Source organism: Chlorocebus sabaeus, chromosome 15 (genome assembly GCF_047675955.1).
Source record: "Chlorocebus sabaeus isolate Y175 chromosome 15, mChlSab1.0.hap1, whole genome shotgun sequence".
Lineage (NCBI taxonomy): Eukaryota > Metazoa > Chordata > Mammalia > Primates > Cercopithecidae > Chlorocebus > Chlorocebus sabaeus.
Genome location: NC_132918.1, coordinates 56564855 through 56586119, shown reverse-complemented (window position 1 = coordinate 56586119; position 21265 = coordinate 56564855). Strand labels below are relative to the sequence as shown.

General features: G+C 54.9%; 1 protein-coding gene and 1 long non-coding RNA gene across 8 annotated transcripts in view; one reads left to right on the top strand and one right to left on the bottom strand.

The window, feature by feature from the left end:
• AMOTL2 (angiomotin like 2) lies at positions 1 to 19345 on the bottom strand. Of its 5 annotated transcripts, none has more exons than XM_008009073.3 (10): positions 19233 to 19345; positions 14804 to 15598; positions 11600 to 11906; positions 10380 to 10524; positions 9898 to 9990; positions 5658 to 5953; positions 4235 to 4548; positions 3414 to 3634; positions 2677 to 2853; positions 1 to 1904 (listed from the first exon to the last, which is right to left on the bottom strand). In XM_008009073.3, the coding sequence occupies exons 1-10, from the start codon at positions 19343 to 19345 to the stop codon at positions 1846 to 1848; spliced, it is 2520 nt and encodes an 839-aa protein (XP_008007264.1). In that variant the 3' UTR covers positions 1 to 1845. The 5 variants fall into 5 exon arrangements, with proteins under 5 accessions (XP_008007264.1, XP_008007259.1, XP_008007261.1 ...); XM_008009068.3 differs by lacking the exon at positions 19233 to 19345 and adding an exon at positions 18386 to 18538 and having other exon boundaries at positions 2677 to 2856; XM_008009070.3 differs by lacking the exon at positions 19233 to 19345 and adding an exon at positions 18386 to 18538.
• Positions 18710 to 21265, top strand: part of LOC119625787 (uncharacterized) — a 20675-nt gene continuing 18119 nt past the window's right edge. For all 3 annotated transcript variants that reach the window (XR_005241908.2, XR_005241909.2, XR_005241907.2), the window contains exons 1-3: positions 18710 to 18924; positions 19186 to 19468; positions 20548 to 20682. This is a non-coding gene — a long non-coding RNA (uncharacterized lncRNA). The remainder of the gene's footprint in view (positions 18925 to 19185; positions 19469 to 20547; positions 20683 to 21265) is intronic.

The window sequence follows — 21265 nt, the reverse complement described above, 5'->3', positions numbered from 1 at the left end:
TGCAAAGACATCACTTTTAATTATTTTTTTTAATTAAAATACTGTTATACCCAGTGGAATGCGGCAGCAATCCTGGTACAGGGTGGCATAACAAAACAGCCATGTTTACATTTTAAATATTTACGATAACTTAAACATACAGACACACATCATGGTCTTTGGCAGAAAACGTTCACAGCACAAAAAATACTTTAAAAGAAATACCAAATATTAATCCAAAATATATTAAGTCGTGTTTTTTTTCTTTCACGATATTTTTTGCCTTTTTTTCTCTTTTTTCTTTTTGCTTTGTAAACAATGCACATGAACCAAATGTATTTTTCAGCTTTAAACGGGGGTAGGGGAATTTAAAAAAAATATGCAATTGTCCAGCAAATGCAAATGTTTAAAAAGGAAACTTGAGGAACCATGGAAATAAAACAACACATACCAAACCTAAAAACGATAAAGGAAGAACACAAAGAATCAAGGAGAACTAAAAACGGTAAAGACAAAACTGCTAAAACCCACCCATAGCTCCTGGGGCTGAAGTGAGGGATTCTCTAAGACCAGAAGTCGGAGTCACTGCTGCTGGCAGGCTGCCATGTGGGTGTTCCACCCCAATTCCAAAGCATCTGGTCCTGCTTCAGGGCGCTGGGCATGGGTAGCTTGAGGAGCCAGCCTCCTGGGCACTGTTTTGTGATGGGGGCTCCATTCAGATGACTATTTGACTCTGGTAGTTCATTAACTAGTTTTCAACCGCTTTGCTCCTCTCCCAAACCCTCCAGGTGGGAACAAAGACACTTATTTATGCGAACAAGACAACATCTCCAGTTTCTCAGAGAGAACTGGTACCGGGGAGGGCCACCGAAGCCCACCTGGGGGCATGGCAGATGTCTGTTCAAGGTGGCTCATTTCATCTGGCTCAGGGTTTATGACCAAACTGACAGGATGTCCCAGGGACAGGAGCTGTGGAGCCACTTCAAGAGGCTGGTGGTGGGGGTCCCATGGGCATTTGTAGGGCTCAAGATGGAGGAAAAGGCAGCCGAGATCCTGGGAATCAAGCAGCTTTAACATCCACGGGCCAGGAACTTGAGGAGGAGGCATAACTGGGAGGCCAGTCAGAAGTTTCAGGAACTGTGACAGTAGGAAGAGGGGAGCACAGCCCATGGAGACACATCGGAACCTGCAAGCCTCAGTCTTCTGCTCCACAAGAAAGGGAATTATATACAAACTGCACTGTCTCCCAGTCCACTTAATGGCCCCTAACCCACAGCAGGTGAGAAGGTGAGGCTGTGGCTTCTCCAAGACTAACACCCTTAATAGTCGCCAAAAGATTCAAGTCTTAGTATCCCAGGAAGGCAGTGAGGAACTGAAGAGCAGATGAGGTTGGCTGGAACCAAACTTAGCCAGAGAACAATATGGATGACTTGATTAGTGAACCAGTCTACCTGGTGTCCACGGGCAGCCGTCCTGGGAAATTAGTCCCCCAAACCAACACAGCCCCTCCCTCCCTGCCTGACTGACAACTGGCAGGACAGAGGGAGCTCAGCTCCTTTCTGAGCTGTCAGTTGCTACCCCAGTAGCAGGCCTTGGGCAACAAGTCAAGGCTGAATCCTCATTCTCCATAAGGCCGGGAGGAATGTGGGCTAAGAAGCAGAGTCTTCTGGGGGTGCTGGTGCTCTCATAGCTCTCCTCTCCCCTGGGGTCCTCCTCCTGAGCTCCTGGGACCAGATGGTCAATGGGAATGAGAGTCTGGCTGGGGAAAGGGACAAAGCAGCGGCTGACAGGCTGCTGAAATGGCTGAGAGTGGCACAGGGCAGAGGAGGGGAGAGAATGGCTCAGAGTCCTGAAGCACCACCTCCTTCAGATCAGTATCTCCACCATGTCTGACAAGTCCTGGACTCTGGATGTAGCTACAGAGTCTGGAGAGAGACAAGAACACAGGGACATGGCAATGAGTGTTACTAGATTGCTTTTAAAATCCTGGCACATTTTAAATACAACGATCTTTCTTCACCAACTTTTCCCACCTCTGCTGCCCAGGTTCCCAGAACTTGGCCAACCAGCACAATGCTCTGCACCCTCTCAGTGCTCAGCCCAGCCCACCAACCTCCGATGTGTAAGATGCATTTGTTTCTAACTTTGAACTGGTTGGAGGGCTTAGACAGAGCAATGGAGAGCCTGAGGGAGGGAGGCTGCAGCATTCTTTTCATGCCTGTGGTTTTCTGAGATCAGGAGGCACAGGCAAATATGCAAAGGCCAGTGTGAAAGGGGAGTGGAAAAAGAAATGGCATCTTCTCAGATTTCTCTTTCCCGGACTCTCAACAGGCTTCCAGAGTGCCATCGGCATGACTTGCAAGCTCCATTCTCTTGGATAATCAAATTGGAAATTAACTATGTAGGGAAGACCATGAAAGAGGAGCTAAAGTGCCTCCCATCTGGTTGCTTTCTTTCTGAATTCTGGATCTGCCTCTAATCAGGGTTTCCCATTTCCCTATTCATGCAGCCAGCCACCCCTCATGTTCACAGTGAGGTGGGCCAGGCACACTGCTCACCTCTGGCTATGCAGGGCTCCCCATGGAGTGCAGGCAATGACCCAGAGGGGGCTGGGAAGAAAAGGCTTTGGTGTTCCAGTTCACACCCCAGTGCTCCCCTGGCCCTGCCTAGCACGGAAGTGGGGTCAGGAGGACTTACCCAGAGAGGCTGCTCTCTGGCTACTGCTGCACCCCAGAAGGCTGTCAGGCTCCGGTGGCAGGCAGGTGGAGGTGCTGTCTGGGGGGCCGTCAGTCTGGGTGCTCCCATCTCTGCTCCCGTGTTTGGCATGGGCAGCAGGGGGAGATGTGACCACTGGCTCCTCTGTGGGTGCCCTGTCTGCTGGGAAGGTAGGTGGATGGTTATTGCCACTCCTGTAAGATGTGGCCCTGGTGAAGGACACTGTAAGTTAACTGTCCTTGCTGGGAATTCAAGGTGGAGTGGGCTGCTCTTGATCTGCAAGAACTTTAAGACTAAAAATGCTCCTATTTTAAAATGGGAATAACTACCAGATTGGATTGGCTTCCAAATGTTTTGGGTGGTGGGACCCTTCTTTGTAGATTAAATCTTTCAGAGTTTCTGTGGCATCGAAGAGTGGAGGGGGCTTGCATAGAAGGTGCATCTGCACAGGAAGCTCTATTTTTCTCAGTTCAGTGGCTGGGGCTGAAGCATGATGGAATTTACGGCGATGGGGACTAAATACCCCTCTTCACACTGGCAGGAGAGCCGTGGGCTGTAGAGTCACTGGAGGCAGAGAATAAGCCAGCTCCCCTGGGAGATAATCGGGAAGCCCTGGCTCCCATGAGCCTCAGTTCTGGGAGGAAAGGTCTGGCAATCTATGTTCGGGCCCAGGAGAAACTACCTCTCAATCTATCCCAGCAGCAGCCGCCTCCTCTTACCTGTAGTCAGCCGAGCAGGGGCGTCTGCTGCTTGTCGTTCACTAGAAGAGAGCCCTTGCCAGCCCTGGGTTCCTGCTGCTGCAGCCACGAAGACAGATGGCACCGACTTGGCAGGCCGTAGGGAGCCCTGGGTGGCCTTGCCAGGGTCTCTCCTGGAGCGCTGCTGAAGGACCTTGATCACTGCATCCTTCTCCAGGATCTGGGCATGGAGCACCTTTAACCTGAGGGGTGAGAGGCCATGCCCACACTGTCAGACCCATAGATCCAGCAGCCTCCACCCTTCCCGCCTCATAGGAGTTAGAGGAAAAGCACCCCCACTCCCCTAACCCTGCCAGGCTGGATCCTTCTGTGCTTGTAGCAGGGACCTAGAGGGGACTTAGAAATGGTACCATAGCTCTGGCATTTGATGCTCTTAGAGCCCAGGCTCTGAAAACCACCAGTGCATAAGGCCCTGGGCCCTTCCCACACCAGGAAAGGCAGGCCATCAAGGGTGGGTTCCAGAGTCATCAGATGATAGTGGCGGCACAGCCCTCATCCTGGAGGGCAGCACTTTGGAGAGGGGAGGCAGGGCCCAAGCCCTAAACGGCACCCAACACCTCCACAGTAAGAGTCTCTTGGGTAGACCAAGGACTCGGTATTTCTAGGCAAATGCAAGTTTACAGCGCCTGGTGTGCCAAGCATGCAGGTTCAGCTCAGAAGCAGGAGGGACTGCTGAGCTGTGTGGGGAAAGCGGTTTGTTTATCAGGGATCAAGGGCAGGGCAGTGACTGGACATTGCCACCCGCCTCCCAAACCTCAGGTGCCTGGCCTGCAATGCCGAACCTGCTTTCCATCTCCTGGTGCCTGTGGCCACCAGTGAGCAGACCCTCATTGAAGCTGCTGCTGGGCGAGGGCTGCGGGGAGTGTCGGATGAGAGTGGTGTCACGCTGGGCAGCAGCTGTGGCAGCCGCATCCATGGCAAACTGCCTCATGGCACGTTCCTCCAAATACTTCTGTTCCCACTTGGTCATGTCGGCCTCCAGCGCCAGGATCTGCTCCTCCTTCTCGCGCAGTTGTTCTGACAGCCGCAGGGCGCTGAGTTCTGGGGACCCGCCACTGCCACTGCCACTGCCACCACCTGGGGCGCCTGCCTGTCTCTGCAGAGCAAGGAGTGGAGACCGTTGTCAAGGGTGGAGGTTGGGGTGGGTCTTCGCCTCCACACAAGGACTGTCACTCTTACATGTGCGTGTTCAGCCATACACAGCATACATTTCCCCATCCTTCCTCTACCGAAATGGGGGTACAGCACAGGTCCCCATACCCCTGCCCTGAATTCTATGGCCAAGGGCATAGAGACCAAACAAATAATCCTCCAAACTGGCAAAGGGGGTGCTATCAATAATTATACTGGGAAAATTGGTGTAAATTAGAACAGAACTGGGCAAACCAGGGGTTCAGTCATGCTAACTCTGTCACAAGGGTAGGTTTGGGAGTGGAGAAATAGCTATTTGGTTTGTAAACACCAAGAGTTGTTTACACAGAAGTCCAAAGTGAGGTTAAGCACTATGGATTAGGGCAACCATCTTTCCTCCCAATCTCGGGGAGGCATATAAAAGCTGGCTGGTGGCTGGGCACAGTGGCTCATGCCTGTAATCCCAGCACTTTGGGAGACCAAGGCTGGTGGATGACATGAGGTCAGGGGTTCAAGACCAGCCTGGCCAATATGGTGAAACCCCACCTCTACTAAAAATACAAAAATTAGCTGGGTGTGGTGGCACGTGCCTGTAGTCCCGGCTACTCAGGAGGTTGAGGCAGGAGAATCGCTTGAACCTGGGAGGTGGAGGTTGCAGTGAGCGGAGATTGCGCCACTGCACTCCAGCCTGGGCAACAGAGTGAGACTCCATCTCAAAAAAAGAAAAAAAAAAAAGCTCGAGGGCCTTCTATATCCAGGTTCCTAACTTACTTTCTCTAGAGGTCAAGGATAATATACCCTGCTGCTGCCGAGGACAGGAGTCCCCTGAGGCTGGATGTGGGCCAGGTGGCAGGGCCTCTGCTAAGACGACGAGTGGAAGGGAGCACGCAGCAAAGGTGGAGCAGAGAACAATCATCCTTGCCACCCCGCAAGGGGCCTGCAGCCTAGATCTAACTAGGGGCTCCTGGGGCCTCAGCCCTGGCCTCCAAACTTACAGTCCCCGAGGACGAAGGGAAGCTGACATCCTCAGATGCTGCCCTAGCCTGGACACCTGCACAGGTTTTCTCAGCTCACCTGCTGTGCACGCAGGGCCTTCAGTTCCTGCTCCAGACGAGTCCTCAGACGCAGCTCCAGCTGCTCCCGCTTCTCACAGGCTGCCTGCAGCTGCCCGAGTGCCTGCTGCAGCCGCTCCACTTTCTCCACATAGGCCTGCTTCTTGCGCAGCTCCTCTTCGGCTCGAGCCGCCCGGCCCTGCGCGTTGCCCAGAGCCTGCTCCAGCAGCTCGGCACGCCGCCGCTGGTCCTCGATGGCACCGCGCAGCAGTGCCATCTCTCGCTCCAGCTTCTCTTGCTCCTGCTGCTGCTCGTAGCCTGTAGGGAGAGAGAGGCTTGATCAGTGACAGTGACCACATTGGCTGGCGCCATTGCCTCCTGGGCTCTGTGCTGACCACTGGATGAGCACAGTTGCTTCTCATTCTCTCAACAGTAACACGAATAAGGTACCACTATTAACCCTGTTTCATGGAAGAAGAAACCGAGGCTCAGGTTTAAGTCAGGAGTAAACAACTGGGCTACCCTGCCTTTCTACTGGGACACACTCCCATGGGACAGTCCCAAACACTATCCACTTGTGCCAGGGGCCACCATGTCTAAAACACATCCACAATATCCCTTGAACCTTGTGATGACTAGAGACTGCTGAGGTAGGAACTGTGATGTGAAAACAGATGAGAAAACAGATGAGAAAACAGAGGCTCAGGTGGGCTGTGACATGGTCCTCCTTCAAGTGGGAGAATGAAGGAAGAGGGAACAGAACCACCATGTGCTGTCCACACACCAGGCACTTACGCATCTTATTCCACGAATCCTCCAGCCCCTCCAGGTAGGATTTGGGATCCCCAACTTCTAGCGGAGGAACATAGGAGGTGAATGGTGCTGCCAAATGGAAACCCCAGCTGGCCACACTATAAAGGCCCAGGCTGCCTCTGGCTACGTGGTGAGGCGTTTGTACTTAGAGGCCACCCAGAGCTCTGGGGCTCCTTCTGCAGACCCAGGCCGAGAAGTCCGTTGAGGGCTACATTTCCCTCCACGGTCTGAAAATACCACTGAGATGTGAGCAACCAGGCTCAGGAAGAAATGCAAAGTCTGCAGCACAATGAAAATGACTATGGCCCAAAGATTAGTGTGTGAGGGTCCAGCTATCCTGACTTTTGTATCATTTTGTTAATTATCCAAAGAAACTCTGCTCAGAGGCCCTCTCAGCATGGCCAGGAAAGGCCCAAACCAGACCACAGAGCCCTCCATCTGATGCTCTAGCCTTAAATCCACCTCCCAGGCACCTGCCCCTTGAGAGTCCCAGGCTGCCCCCTGAGGAGTGGCTCAGCTGCCTACCTTGCTGGAGAGCAGGAGGTGGGCAGGGCTGTGGGCCCCTGCTAATGAACCTAAAGGCACTGTCTCTAGAACAGCATTCTGATTCAGTGGAATTTTCTGCCAGAGTGGAACTGTTCTATACTGCACCCTCCAATGCAGTGGCTACTAGACACACGTGCTACTGAGGACTGGAAATGTGGCCAGTAAGATGGAAGAACTGAATTTTAAATTGTATTTATTTTCATTAACTTCAATTCTTGGGCCACATGTAGCTAAGTACCTATCATATAGGACAGTACAAGTTCTGGAACAGAAGAGTGAAGGCTTGAGACCTTGGCATGCGGAAGGAAGGATTCATTTACTCAGGGCCCTGGGGCAGGGTCAAGGAGGACACAGAGGCAACTCAGGTTAGCTCTTGGCTCATTTTGGATTTTTGAAGGCTGAGCCCAGGACGGTATCATTCTGTGGCATGGAGGAAAATAAGGGGAAGTCCAATAATATTGAAACGTATGTGTTTATATTCGCTGGCTTGACATCCATTGAGTGGGGTGGAGGAGCGGCCAGGTTTGGACTCAGGCAGGGAGGACCCTCCCCTACTCCACCTGTGCGTTCACAGTTTGCCCAGGGCCTGCATCTCATTTCAGCCTTAGCGTGACTCTGTGGGGAAGGACTCTGTCTCATCTTATAGCTGGAGAATCTGAGGCGCAGGGAGAGGGGGTGGAGCTAACAGGCCGGTTTCAGGCCTCAAGGCCAGATTCCCCAGGGGGAACGGCTGGCCTAGAGGGGCCAGAAAGGCAGTGCTGGGGGGCTGCGTGGCTTGCCTAGGAGGAAAAGCAGATGGCATTGATGATACTGGCCACACTTTCCTAGTGTTGACTGACCCCAGATAAAAGGGAGGTCAATCAGACACATCTTTCCTGCCTTTGCAATAGCTACTACGGAGCAAGGAAGAGCTGCTTGGGTTTCCTCAACCCTAGGGGAGGGAGGAGGGGCCAGCGGACCCAGCCTTCTGCTTCCAGAGGCTTCCTGCAGCTTTGTCCAACCTCTAAGGCCCTGGTGGGGGCTGGGAGGCTTTGGGCTCTGGCCATCCCCTGCCAACAGGACCCTGATAAAGCCCTGGGCCTGCGGGATCTCGGGAAGGTGAGCTCCTCAGTAAGAAATAAGTGGCCCGGGTGCTGGTGGGAAGAGGACGCCTGGAGGCCAGCGGAAGGCAGGCAAGGCGCCGAGGGGACCCGGGATGCGCCCTGGGCAGCGAGCGAGCCCCCACCTCCACGTTCCAGGCTCCCTTTGTGCTCACCCTCCCTCCTCCCAAAGCCGGGCGAAGGGCGCCAGGCAGCGCGCACGGGAGGGAGCGGCGGGGGGCGGGCCGGGAGCGGAACAGCTCGCGGCTCTGGAATGCCAGGCATCCAGGTCACCCGCGGCTGCGAGATTAATGGCTCCAGCGAGGAGCCAAGAACAGCCCGGCGCTCACTCGCTCCCCGGGGAGCGGAAACGCCTCCCGGCCGGCCCCCCTCTTCTCACCCCCTAGCAAGCTCCCAGAAACCCGCCCCATGGCTTCCTTTCTTTGGCAGAGCCAGGCCCCAAAAGTCCGCCTTCCTCCACAGGCACCCTAATCTGCCTTGCCCTTGCAGCTTCTCCTCCCCAGACTCCTCAGGGAAACCCCAGGGCTGCCCCATCCCCTTTCTCCCTCATTCCCTTTGACTCCTTCCCAGAGACCTTAAGCCGCTGCCACCTCACCCCACCCAGCCAGTAAAGACCAGCCTACCTCCTGCCCCACCCCGTCAATTCCTTCAGTGCTATGTTCCCCCATTCCCTGCCCTAGTCTTTGAACCCTCTTTGAAGGAAGATAGGGGTGCTGCCAGCCAGAGCTAAGTCCTCAAGCTGCTCCTCCATTTGTGCACCCCACACTACTGTTTGTGCCATTCACAGTAGAGTTCCTGTGAAGCCTCAAAGCCACATTTTCCCAGCTACCAACCACTCCCATTCCACTTCTCTGCAAACACCCTGAACGGCAGTAAAGCTCCTAGTAGGAGCTCAATAAATAACTGTTGTTAGTCTCTTCTGATTGCTAGAGCCTCCTGCTGCTGAGCTCAGGGCTCCCTTTGCCACCCACCCCACGCACCCTCTTGAACCACCCAATAACTCCTTCACCTCTGGCTGTCTCTCCACCCCTGCCATCCCCATGGAGCCTCTCTCTCAGGCCACTGGGGCTCCTAATCACCAGTTTCTAGGACCACCCCCCTTGTTCTTTTGAATCTGTGGGAACCTGCTGCTTTCTTAAGCTCACCACTTCTCTCCTGACCTCCCTGCCATGGTACCTTCCTGGGCCTGCTCCCATTCTCTCCTGAACATCTGCCAGATGCTCAAAACACATCTGCTAATTAATGAATGGGCTAGTCAATGAACTTTCCCATTCTTCAAAGATGCTTAGACCGCCCCCTTTAGAATGCATCTGTTGGTTAAGGTCTAGGATCCCATTTTTGGCTGTCTCAAGTGCCTCCACTTGGCTTGCTATGGCCCAGTTCCATCATGCCCCCTGCCTCTCACATTCCCGTTGCACACTCCTGACCTTTCTGCTGCCTGGAACTCCCTGGGAAGCTCTCAGACGACCTTTCCTTCTTCACCTCACCTGTGTTCAGCGTTACCTTGCCTCCCGCACTGCCCAATGCACTGCACTGAAGCTCAGCAAATCACTGCTCCCTGGCTTTCCCTCTAGTGTCAACTGATCTTCTTAATAGATACACAACTAGATCCTATTCTTCTTTGGAAGCCACTTCTCCCCACTATCCCCAGATCCAGTCTAGTGTTGGGCACACAGTAGGGAGTAAACCTGCTCCTAAAGTACTGCTTTGCAAGGGGGAAGGCCAATCTTCCTGGTCCAGAGGGTGTGCAGCAGTCCCATTGCCTGCACACAGGGCAGGATTCCTAGTGAGGCCCCTACTCACTCTGAGCAAGCAGCTTGGCCACCATGTCCTGACTGCCGGCCTGGGCCTCCTGTGTCTTGCTTGCCAGGCGGCGGTTTGCAGATTCCAATCTCTCTGTTCCAAGGGAAGGAAAGATGTTTAGTGTCAGGTGAAGCTGCCAGCTTGGGATTTTTCCTGACGTCCTATCAAGAAGGGGCTGCATCCTCCACATTGGGGATGGGCCATGAGGAAACCCCGGCTCAGCTCAGGGCCCAATGGGAGGGAGCCTCCTCTGTCAGGAGCCATCATCTGGGCCACACGATGGGAGCTCCCTGAGGGGATCCGAGACCCACTACATAGAGACAAGCATCTCTCTATCAGGGCAGCTCCCGAGGGTCTCAGCCTGGCTCTCTGAGTTCATCTGCACTTTTAGCAGGTAATAGATTCCCAATTTTTCTCTAGAACAGAGGAAGTAAGCCCTCTGCAGAGGCTCTCCAACCTCCACCTGTGTGACTGGCTCTCACCTCTAAGATCCCGGTTGAAGTCTTGCAGCCTCCTCATTTCACTGTCCATCTTGTTCCTCATGGTCTTCTCCAGGGCCTCGCGCTTGGAGGAGGCTCTGGTCAGGCTCTCGTGGGCCTCAGAGAGCCGTTGGATTTCGCTTTCCAGCTGCAAGAGGCAGACAGCAGAGCTGAAGGAAGGTGAGAGCTCCTAGGGAGTGATTCCAGGCTGACCCACTACTCTCCATCAGAAAGGGTGACAGCTGAGAGGACACCAAGCAGGAGCAAAACCTCCAGGTTTTGGTGGGATGACTATGGGGGGATGATCAGAAGCTTGTAGCCTCCAGAAGTAGACTGGACTGCTGGGACCAGCAAGCAACGGTCCATCAGCTGCCCCAAGGACCAGATGCTGAGTGAACCTAGGGCCAAGTACTTTGGAAGTAGCTGCCTGCAGGGTGACTAAACATAGCTTCCCTGTGCCCAGTGTCCAGAAGGAAATATTCCACTTTTGGCTGGCTTCCACCAAGAAACTGGGTACGGTTGACCAGAAGTGGGCACCAAAAGACTCCAGCCATGTTGGGGTGTTTTGACCTAACTTGGACACCACAGGATAGTCAAGGGAGGCCTGAGGCCATCTGCTAAAACTGAGCCTCAGCAGAAAACTGGTAACCCTTCACTAAAGAAGCAGGCACCAGGTCTAAGCCTGAGCCACCTCTGCCTGGTCCCCCAGGCATCACCGTCCACCCAGAGGGCCAGCTGGGCCCCGGCTGCTCCTCCCACTTGGCTGCTGGCAGGTTCCGCACGTGCTCTTAGCTGGCCTGTGATTCCAACAAGTCTTTCCAAGAGGAGAAGTTTTCTTTTTCGCCAGGGCTGGCCTGGAACAGACTTGCTGTTGTGTGGGGGACACAAAGGGCTCTCTGTGGGAGGTGTCCATGAGAGGGGGTGTGTGCAGGGCAAGGGTGCGAGTGTGCAAGGAGCTGGTGAATGGGCTCTTTCTAATCACCACTGGCCAGCAACTGCTCATGCTCCAGGCCTGCTCTGCCAGCCTCTCGGCTGTTCCCCAGCTGTCTGGAGTCAGCTCAGGAGGGTGCATGAGGGGTGAGGGAGGTGGAGAACAGAGGGATGGGGGAAATCAAGCCAAACAGTTTTCAGGCTCCTCTGCCTCTCCTTGGACTACCCACTCCCCAGGTAGCTCCTCGGGGTCTCTTTCTGGTCTGCCCCTCTGAAGCCCCGGCAGGGCCTACCTTCTCAATCCGGCCGGCCTTCTCTGCAGAGCTCTCCAGCTCCCTCTGCAGCCGCTCATTGTCCCTCTGCAGCCTGGCATTCTCCCTCAGCACGGCCTCCATCTGGGCCAGGTGGGCACTGCCCGAGGTGGCTGAGGAGGCCTGGGCACTCACTGGCCCCTCCACAGCAGGTGGGTTGAGGGAGCTCAGGGGGCCATGGCCAAGAGCAGCTGGGTGTGGGGGAGGGGGGTGCTCCTGGGGTTGCTGCAGGTACTGGTACTGTTGCTGCTGTTGGAGGAACACAGGCGGCACCTGGGCCTGCAGGATCCTGGGGAACAGAAGAGATGGTGCTCAGAGACAGCACAGACCCTTATGGCTCCCACCCAGAGCAGCCCGGAATCGCCCCATTCCTAGGCATACTGGGAAGATGGTTATTACTCATAACTAATGTATTATTAAAATTGCTGCAGATAATTATTCAACCCTCCAGTGGTAGGCAGGGACCAGTGGGGAAGGCCTTTTCCAAATGTTTCTGCCTGAGGCTCTCAAGAGTCAGACAGCAGAGCTGGAGGGGATTAATGTCAGGATGCTTGTTTCATACCCGCCTCACAGTGGCTGGGGCCTTGGGGATCAGCCTGAGCAATCCTGGGCCTCCTAAGCAACTAATGCTTAAATACGTCATCTTGAAAAATGCACCCTGACACTTCTAGTCAATGGAAGGTTCTTTTTGGGGCTGGAGGCCATGTCAATCATGACTGAGCACATAACCTTCCAGGCCCCAGGACAACTTGGTGGCTGGGCCCCAGCAGCAACCTTATGTCTATTACATGAGTGGCCAGTTTCAAGACTGCCAAAGCAGCACTCATTTTCTCCTTTCTATTTCAAGTCCTGCTACCCCCAGCCCCCACCCACCCAGAATCATTTTTAGAAGACTCCAGTTAAGGTTAGAACAGTGAGACAGATGTCAGGGTAAGAGTCTGAGCTCTAGAGTCTGACAAATAGGGCTTTAAATCCCAGCTCCAGTTGTTTAACCTTGGGCAAGTGCCTTAGCCCCACAGACAGGGCATTGCTCTGTTGCATCATGAGGGTCTCTAGCCTCGCCAGGGTTTGTGAGGATGATGCTATGTAAGGCCTGGCAGAGTGCGGGGCCGGTGCTGGGTGGGTGGCAGGTGCTCCTGTAGTGGTGGCCCATCCTCCATCTCTTCTAGTAGGAACCTCGGTTTACCCTCAGTTTAGAGAATAAATGTGGCCCAAACTCTGGGTTTCCTTGGGAGTAAGGGCTGCCTCTGGACTACTGCAGTTGCTGAGTTCAGTGGACAATGTTCTATTGGCCTCTGGCACTGGTGTAACATCACCCATAGGGCTCCGTATTGAGGGAAGGAGCAAAGGGCGAGAGGCACGGGGAGTCCAAGAGCCTTTTTGGGACCTTGTGATTCCCAGCGTCGCAACTGCCTCAGTTTCACAAAGATTCTTCCAAGTCCCAGAAGCCCCGCAAAACCCAAATTCTCCTTCTAGGTGCATCATGTCAGCACTCATGCACACCCAGCCTGCCCCTGCTTCCTGCCCCCATACAGCCTATGGCCCCCCTGCTCTTCTCAGGACCCTAGGCTAGGAGTCTAGCCCCAAGTTCCTAACAAATAATCTTCATCGGATCATCCGAAAGGGGATATTGGGCAGATGTATTTCTCCTACTATCTAAGATGGGGCTTCCAGTAAGAGCTGGAAAGAGGGTCCCCACTGGAGTGCTCAAACTCTCCATTCCATTGCTAAAATGGCCATTCTCAAGGTTGCTTCAAGAACTTGCTCCCCCCTGCACTGGGCCAGGCAGACACAACTGGCATTCTTTGGGGATGACTTAGCTCTGAGAAAGAATAGCAACTCCTTTCCCTTCACACTTGCTTTCCTTTCTCCTCGTCCTCTCCCTCCCCCGCTTTTTGTTCTCCTGCAAACAGTCTACTTCCTTGCCACGATTACTATCTTTTCCTGACAGAGTTCAATAAGGCTGGTCCAAAAGAAGAAACCACCACTCAGCTTCCGAAACTCTTCCTGACCGAGCCCTGAGAAGGGCGATAAGGTGCGAGTCTGGAGGGGGTGGAGGCTGGAGAAAAACCAAGAGGCTCCATCCTCCGGTTCCGCCATACCAACCCCATCATGTCACACATTTCTCGAGAGCAAGGAAAGGCCGGACGGTGGGAAAGTGGGTGACTAAAGGAAAACTCAGCAGGCATGAAAAGAACCAGACTTTGACCTTGGGCCACCAGAGGAAGAGTCTGAAATCCTTGGGGTCCCTTGGTGGGGTTTCTTGGACTCCCACAGGGGGAGATGCAGCAGTGATGGCTGTGTCTGCTTCTCTGAAAAGATGCGGGCCAGATGAGAAGCCTGAGGTGGGGCCTTGTTTCTAGGAACATACATTTCTCCAAACTCTCTAGACTTCTTGCCTCCCCCAAGTCTTCCTGCTTCCATTTTGGCCCCTCACAAACCATGCTCTGCGTGGTAGCCAGAAAGAGCACTTGGAAAAGGAAAACCAAATCACATCCCCCGAGGGCCTCCCAGTATACTCAGAATCAAACTCTAAGTCCCTGCCCTGACCCCGCAGCCTCTCCTGAGCCTCCCCAGAAAGAGGCCCACCTGGACCCAGAATCCTGTCCCGCTGCAGGCTGCAGATGCAGGGAGCGTATGGCAGGAAATGGAGAGGAGAGACAGGGAAGCTCCTGCCCTGGTGTAAGATGCAGAGACGTCTCTAATGAGGCCACCGGGCCTTTCCAGCTTCTAGTTAGGAATGCCTCCCAATAATCATAGAAGGCAAGTTGCTCACATTTTCTTAAAAAACCTCCAGAGAACGAGGTCCCACCTTCTTCCTACTTAACTTGGAAACAGTTTGGCAATGATTCCCAACCTTGCTTTAGGAAGTTATTTCTGAAATCTAACCTTTAACCGCCTGTTGCGATTTGTGTCCTCTGGGGACGGTAGTTACTGGAATGCTAAAGCTCAGCAGACAGTGGTGCCTATCTCTGAACTAAGGCAAGGGACGCCACTAACTTCTTAGGGGACCTCAGTTACGTCTCTCTTCTCTGCCAGGCAATAGCTCCCCCTTCTCAGGAAGGCTGGAGGTGGGGTGGGGATCTGGCCAGCTCTGACACAAGCTGTGATCTTGAGGCTCTCCTCCCTGACAGCCTGTGCTGGAGGAAAGCCAGGAATTGGAAAGCCCAAGGTGGGGAGAGTTACCTGACTTCAGCGTGCTGGAAGTGCGGGCTGCCGCGGGCACGGTACCGAGGGTCAGTGACAGCAGTGGTGGTCTCATGAGCTAGTACAACGTGAGGGTACTGAGGTGGGGGTCCTCGGGACTCTGGGCCCTCAGCAGGGGGGCCCCTCAGTGTGGGGCCCTGCTGGCTGCGGGCCAGCTGTGGGAAGCTGTGGGAGGAGCTCATGTGGCTGGGGGCCCGGGCGCCGTTCCTCTCCAGGGACAACTGCAGGAGCCGTTCACTCAGCGAGCGCACGTGCCCGTGCCTCAGCTCCCGCAGGGCCTCATCCTGCCTCCGACTGCCTCCGGGGGCCCCACGGGGATCTCGGTCCCCCGCATGTGGCCGGGGCCCCACCTGCTGGGCCGCATAGTACTGCGAGTGGGCTTTGGCCTCCTCATAGGTGGGCAGCTCCTCTCCCTTGCTGGGCTGTGGGCACAGCCGGTAGAGGGTGTTCTCTGCCAGGTGGTTCTCACCGCCCTGGTGCTCCTGGCCCTGGGGCTCCTGCCTGGTGGCTTGCTGCAGCACCTGACTGTCCTCTGGTGCCAGGATCTCCAGGGAGGCCTGGGGGCTCCCTGTGCCCCCAGTTCCTGCCCCACCCCTCAGGGCCTGCTGCTGGATGGCTAGCAGCGTGCGTGTCTCAGTCAGGTTGCCATAGCGCAGCTGCTCCTGGATGAGGCGGTGCAGGACTGTCCCCGAGGAGTCTTCCAGTGTCCTCATGCTTCTTTGGCTTGCACACAGCTGCCTGGACAATGGCCGGTGGCACCTGGCCCCAGAGCACCTAGAGGAGGCGGGGGAGAGAGAGAGAGAGACAGAGAGAGAGAAAAGCAATCAGTGGGAGTCCATGGGAAAGGAGAAGGTTTTCCAGGATTTCCATTATTACTCTGGTGGAAAGCATAAAAGTGAAGAGCAGGGGTGGGGCGGGTCACATAAGCTTGGATTCAAGTACCAGTGCTGCTATCTACTGATTAAGACAAGTTATCTAACCTCTGAGCCTCAGTTTCTCCACCAGAAAAATGCAAAGAATTCTGCTTGACTCACGGAGATGAGAATAAAAAGAGCCAGTGGCCTGTGAGCTCCTGGTACAGTGAAAATCCTGGTAAACAATGACTGTGATAACATTCATGGTGACTTACTATTCCTGGAGAGAGACAACAGGAAACCAGAAGATAACCCACCAGGAACCACCGCCCATACAGCCAGCTACACATCAAACAGCCTGATGGGCAATTCCAAGGCAGGCCTAGTTCAGATCTAACCACTTAGCTATTCAGTCTAGGGGTGGATGGGGCCCCAATTTATTGGCAGGTGATAAAAAATGCATGCAGTCCAGTAGAAAAGCCCTAGGCAAAAGGCCCCCAGGACCCTCTACACTGAGGCATGCCAGAGCCCAGCCTTGGCACAGTCAACCTACCACCCTCTAGCCCGCTGAACCCCTGCCCACTTTTTTCACTCTCCCTGAACCAGAGAGCTCCTGGAGGATGGGCCTGGGCTCTGCTTCATCAAGGGCTGCTGACAGAATGAATCTGGGGCTCCCTGTCATGGGATGACCTTGGCAGTCACTCCGCAAGGTTAACGGGAAGAAGGAGGAATTGCACCTGAATTGGTGAATAAGGGATGAATAAAAATGCTCCAAGAGGACAATGGTATTGTGAGATGAGGCAAAAGGGTGCCACCCATTAAGGTTAGTGGGTCAGTCTTTGTGCTGACAGTAACTGCAAGAGAGCTCCAGGAAAAAGAAAGGATGGCACGATGTCTTTGATTTTATGATTATCCTCCCCAACACACACACACACACACACACACACTTGCTACTTGGAAAAGCCCCCACTGGTCCTCTAGCATCTTTCTTGACATCAGTGTCAAGGAAGCCCATCTTGACTTGGGCTAACCGGAGAAGTAAGGGGAGGTTGTTGGTTGAGAGACCTGGGGCAGAGGAGAGGGGACTGTGAGCCTAAAGTGCTCGGAGATAATATCAGAGAAAGGATTTCCCTTCTAAGTCTGGGCTCCCAGTGGCTCATGGACTGGAAAGCTGCCTGCCTCTCTCACCCAGCTTCCCTTCCACAGCCTCTTCCAACACAAATCTCCAAACTGGGTTCCAGGGAAAACTAAACAGAATCCACACTGCCACAGGTCCTGTGTGTATGGGCAGCAATTTGGGGGTGGGTGGGAGGAATATGGCCCCTCCTCTGCCACTAAACTAGCCCTAGTGTCCTGCTTCAGTTTGGGCTATGGCATGTTAGCAGAGAGAGCAGTCATTCCCAATCCTTCCCTTCTCCCCACCCCAGGACTACAGCTGCCCAGAGGTGGGGAGTGGGGGATGAGTCTGGAGGGCACCTCTGTACCCATCCTTCCTGGCAGCGAGTCATGCACTCGCCCCCGCCCCCACACACAACGAGGGGTAGATGTGCAAGACTCCGGAGCTACCCGAGGCAAAGCAAGCAAATGGGATTGAATTCGCACGGGATTCAGTTCGCCCTGGAGTTTTATCTGCGGGCATTTCCTAAGATAATCACTCTCTGGGCCGACTCCCACAGAGGCAGGGGAGCGGCAGGAAGGAATGCGGAGCCTTCCCAACAGATTCCAGGCGCTCCACAGTGTGCCCGGACTGGGAGCAAGGAACACCTCCAAGGCCTCTCATCGCGAATTTGTCCCGGCCAAGCCCCTCAGATTCACGTCCTTTCAGACACCAAACGCCTGAGCCTTTACTAAAACCTGCTTCCGCGCCCCCGGCCGCGCCCCTCTGCTGCGCTCGCCCTCTGCGCTCTCTGAAGGCCGCCTTTCTAAGCCAGCGCGCGTCTCCAGCCTTGGCCTGGGATCCCGCTCGCCTAAGGAACCAAAGTGACAGTCTCCAAGCTAGGAGACTCTCGCACCCCAGCCAGGGCTCCCGCCCCACCACGAGCCCGGGCGGACCTGGAGCACCGAAGGTCGCTGGTACGCCTGGGGCGAGCCGGTGAGGGTAGCCCGAGGCCCGGAGAGGTCTTTAAGCATCGCGGGTCCGCCTCCCTCCCTCTCGAGCCCTCTTTGTTTTCCAAATACTCTAACGCTGACGTCACCGGGCTGGACAGCAGGCTGCATTCTTTCTAAGTGAGAGCCAATTCGTGGCTCCAGAGAGGATTTTCCAAGGAAGACAAAGAGGAATTCTTGGACTAGTTGGGGGCAAAGGCACCTGTAACCCCCACCTAACCAAATCAGCCCGCAAGACCCTGCAACTTGAGCTCCAAGCGGCGCCTCTATCCCTGTCCCCCGCCACCCCCACCCCAGCCGACCCGCAAACCGAAACACCGTCGCTGTTCTCTCCGGAGTCGGCCCTCTCCCCTCTCCCCCAGCCCCAAGGGATCCGCGCGCTTCTAGAGCCCCGCAAAGCCCAGGGCGCTGGGCTCCCCGCGTGGAACGGCTCTTGCCCAGCACTGCGGCTGCCTCGAAAGGGCGCACTGCCCCCGAGGACGCTCGATCCTCGGGGCTCCGACTCCCGGAAAAGGCCGGGCTGCGCGGAGACTACAGCTTTGGCTGGGGTACGTTTCTGTGGCCTCGCGCGCTCTCCCGAGCGCGGAGCAGCCTTCCTTACCGCTGCGGCCCAAGGGTGCCCGGCGCAGTCAGTCACCACAACCTCCGGGTCGGCCCGGCTCAGCTCGGCGGCTGCGATGTGTTCTCGGCCGTGGCGCCGACGCTCTGGCTGTTCGCGCCCCAGCGCTCAGCCCCAGGGTCGGCCCGCGCCGGAGGCGGCTGCTATGCCAGGAATGTGAGAGTTTCAGGTTCCCCCTCGGGATCAAAGCGAACCACAAATAACCTCTCAGCGCGCCGCCCTCCTCCGCCCTCCGCCTCCTCCCGCTCCCTCCTCCCGGCCCCCGCCTTCCTCCGGGGAGGCGGCGCTGCTGGCTGAGCGCCGGGCCGGCCCCCGAGCTCCGCTCCTCCTCGCCCAGCGCCCTCCAGGCCGCGCTGTGACCGCCCCTGCCCCCCCACGTTTTGCCTTGGGAGCTGCTGGAGACAATTTAATCCAACTCGGCTTATTATCGTCTCTACTCCCAGTCGCCGACCCGCTCTCACCCTTCATCCCTAAACCTATCGACCGGACGACAGCAAGGGCTGTACCACGCGTGTCCCGAGGTTGCTGCGGGAGGGGGCTCCGGCTGTGTGTGTGTGTGTGTGTGTGTGTGTGTGTGTACCGGGGGAGGGGGGAAAAGGAGGAGGGACTGCAAAGACATCCATGTCCTCTGGGCTGGGACAGTGCCCCGGGCGAAGTGAATGCTTCCAGCCACCCAGCCTCTTTCCCCTAACCCCCGCTGCTTTCACCCCCAGCGGCAACCTTTGAATTGCAGTTTTGTTTACAAACACCTTTGCCAGCTCTTTTACGACCTGTCTCCACAGGAAGTGTGAATCTGGGTTGGAAAATCCGGTCAATTTGACCCACCTACCCAACTGAATCACCCGTCGTCAGGCGCTCTGTCCAATTCTTCCCCAAGGTGATAATAGGCGCCCCTTTACTCAGAGCGCAAGGTGTGCCACCGTTGGCTTTTCGCCCAGTCATCCGATTCAGCCCTGCCAAGCACCCTTCAACGGCGTTCTGTTATCATTCCTGTGTTATAAATGAGGACACCAGGGCTCAGAGAGCTTAAGCAGCGTGTCCAGAGTCACACACAGCGAGAACCAGGTAATCAGCCAGGGGGCTGCTTGGTTTCTTATTCTCAGAACCCCTCCCTGGCTATCAGAATCCAGGCTCCCTAGATGGACAGGGCAGACGCTGGGAGCCCTCCTCTATTCACCTGCCCTGTCCTTGTTTTAGTCTCTTTTTTACCTCCCCATACACCCCTGCCAGCCAGGGGGTTTCCCTTGTACCCACTTCGGTGGCTCCTGCGTGGAATCCTCTCCTCTGCCCCCAGGACACTTCCTCTGCTAGGTGGAAACCCCTTCTTCAGAAAGCCTGCTCTGACACACTCTCCCCGTTCCCCACCACACAAGGCCTCTCTACAAGTCAGTTGGGGTGAGGTGGGGGCAGTCGGGCCCTGTCCACCGGGATAGTCAGGGCTGATTTCTACCCCTGGCTAAGTCCTGCCCTCAATATGGAGTTTGCAAGTCCCAAATTCACTGGAGGCAAGCAAGGGCAAGGAAACTCTGCAAGCTTAATTGCCAAGGACATTGTTAATTTTTAACAAAACTCACAAAAAGTGTGTGTGTGTGTTTTTTTTTACTTAGAAGCCAAATACTGTGTTTCAAATAGTGATTGAATCTGAGATGATTGAGCAAATGGATCATTTGTGCCAAGCTAAGGGATATTTGGCTTTCCAAAGATCCCCTTACAAAGAGAAGCTGTGATCAGTATACCACTGTAGGCAGGAATTTTAGAAGTGAAAGGAAAGAGGTCTCTGAGTGGCCTTACCTTATGGACAGTATAACTGGTGGAGGCAGGGGAGTGGGTGTGGACATGCGAACTCTGGGGCTGTGAAATCCAGGGAAACACGGCATGGTACAGTCCTGTCTTTCAGGCATTTGGGAGGATCCCTGACAAAATGTTTGACAAATATTCTTGAGATGGTTGCAGAAAGGCGTCAGTTCAAGGCAGCTAGAGTGAAAGAGGTACACCTTGGAGCCGACAAGCCTGCTGCGGAGCCACACAGGCACCCGTGATTGCTAATTTCTGTCCCCAAAGGGACAGAAGCGGGAGAAGGATCCCAAAACCTAAATGAGAAATATGCATGTACTTTTATTTTTCCTTTCCCTTTCTCTCTGCAGAAAGAACAGAGGGCACGATCTCTCAGGCACGGGCTGCTGAGAGGCTCCGTGGAGCCTGCCTAAGCTGGTGGCCATCCCAGCTCTACAGAGTGGTTGGTTGAGAAGGTGACCACCGTTGAGATGTGCCAGAGGCAGGTATGCACAGGGGACACTGGGCAGGCCAGGCTGCTTGCCTACGAATCTATCTTCGCTTACAGCAGAGGGGAGAGAGGCTTCTTAGTGAGCCAGTGCTTTCTTCTTCCACTTTTGTCTCAGTCTACTTTGTCCCTTTCTCCTTTACCTCCTCTCTTCCTCCTGCAGGTTATGATTCTTCCCAGATGACAATGTGGCTGACTGGGTCAGGAATCCTACCCAGGAAAGATGCAGAGGTGACCTAATTCTCAGAGTAAGCCAGACTGGAGGCCTTTGCTCTGGGAAGTGTAGCTCCTTGGGGTGTGGCTGTATCATAGGTGTGTACAGGGCTTAGCAAGGGATTCAGGCACCCACACCATCACCTCTCCCTAGCCCGGGTCCGGGTCTGTGCCTGGTTTATGGCCTCAGTCTGGCCCTGCAGCTGCATCCCACTGCACCCAACCAGAATATGAAAGTGAGCTCTTGGTGGGACCCTAGTAGCCTCCTCTCATACAGCTGGGAAGGAAATGTTCCCCTTACTTCCCAAATGGTTGCTTAGTGGAGGAGAGCTCCAGGGTGCAGGTGGCAAGATCAAAGGATGACTGTT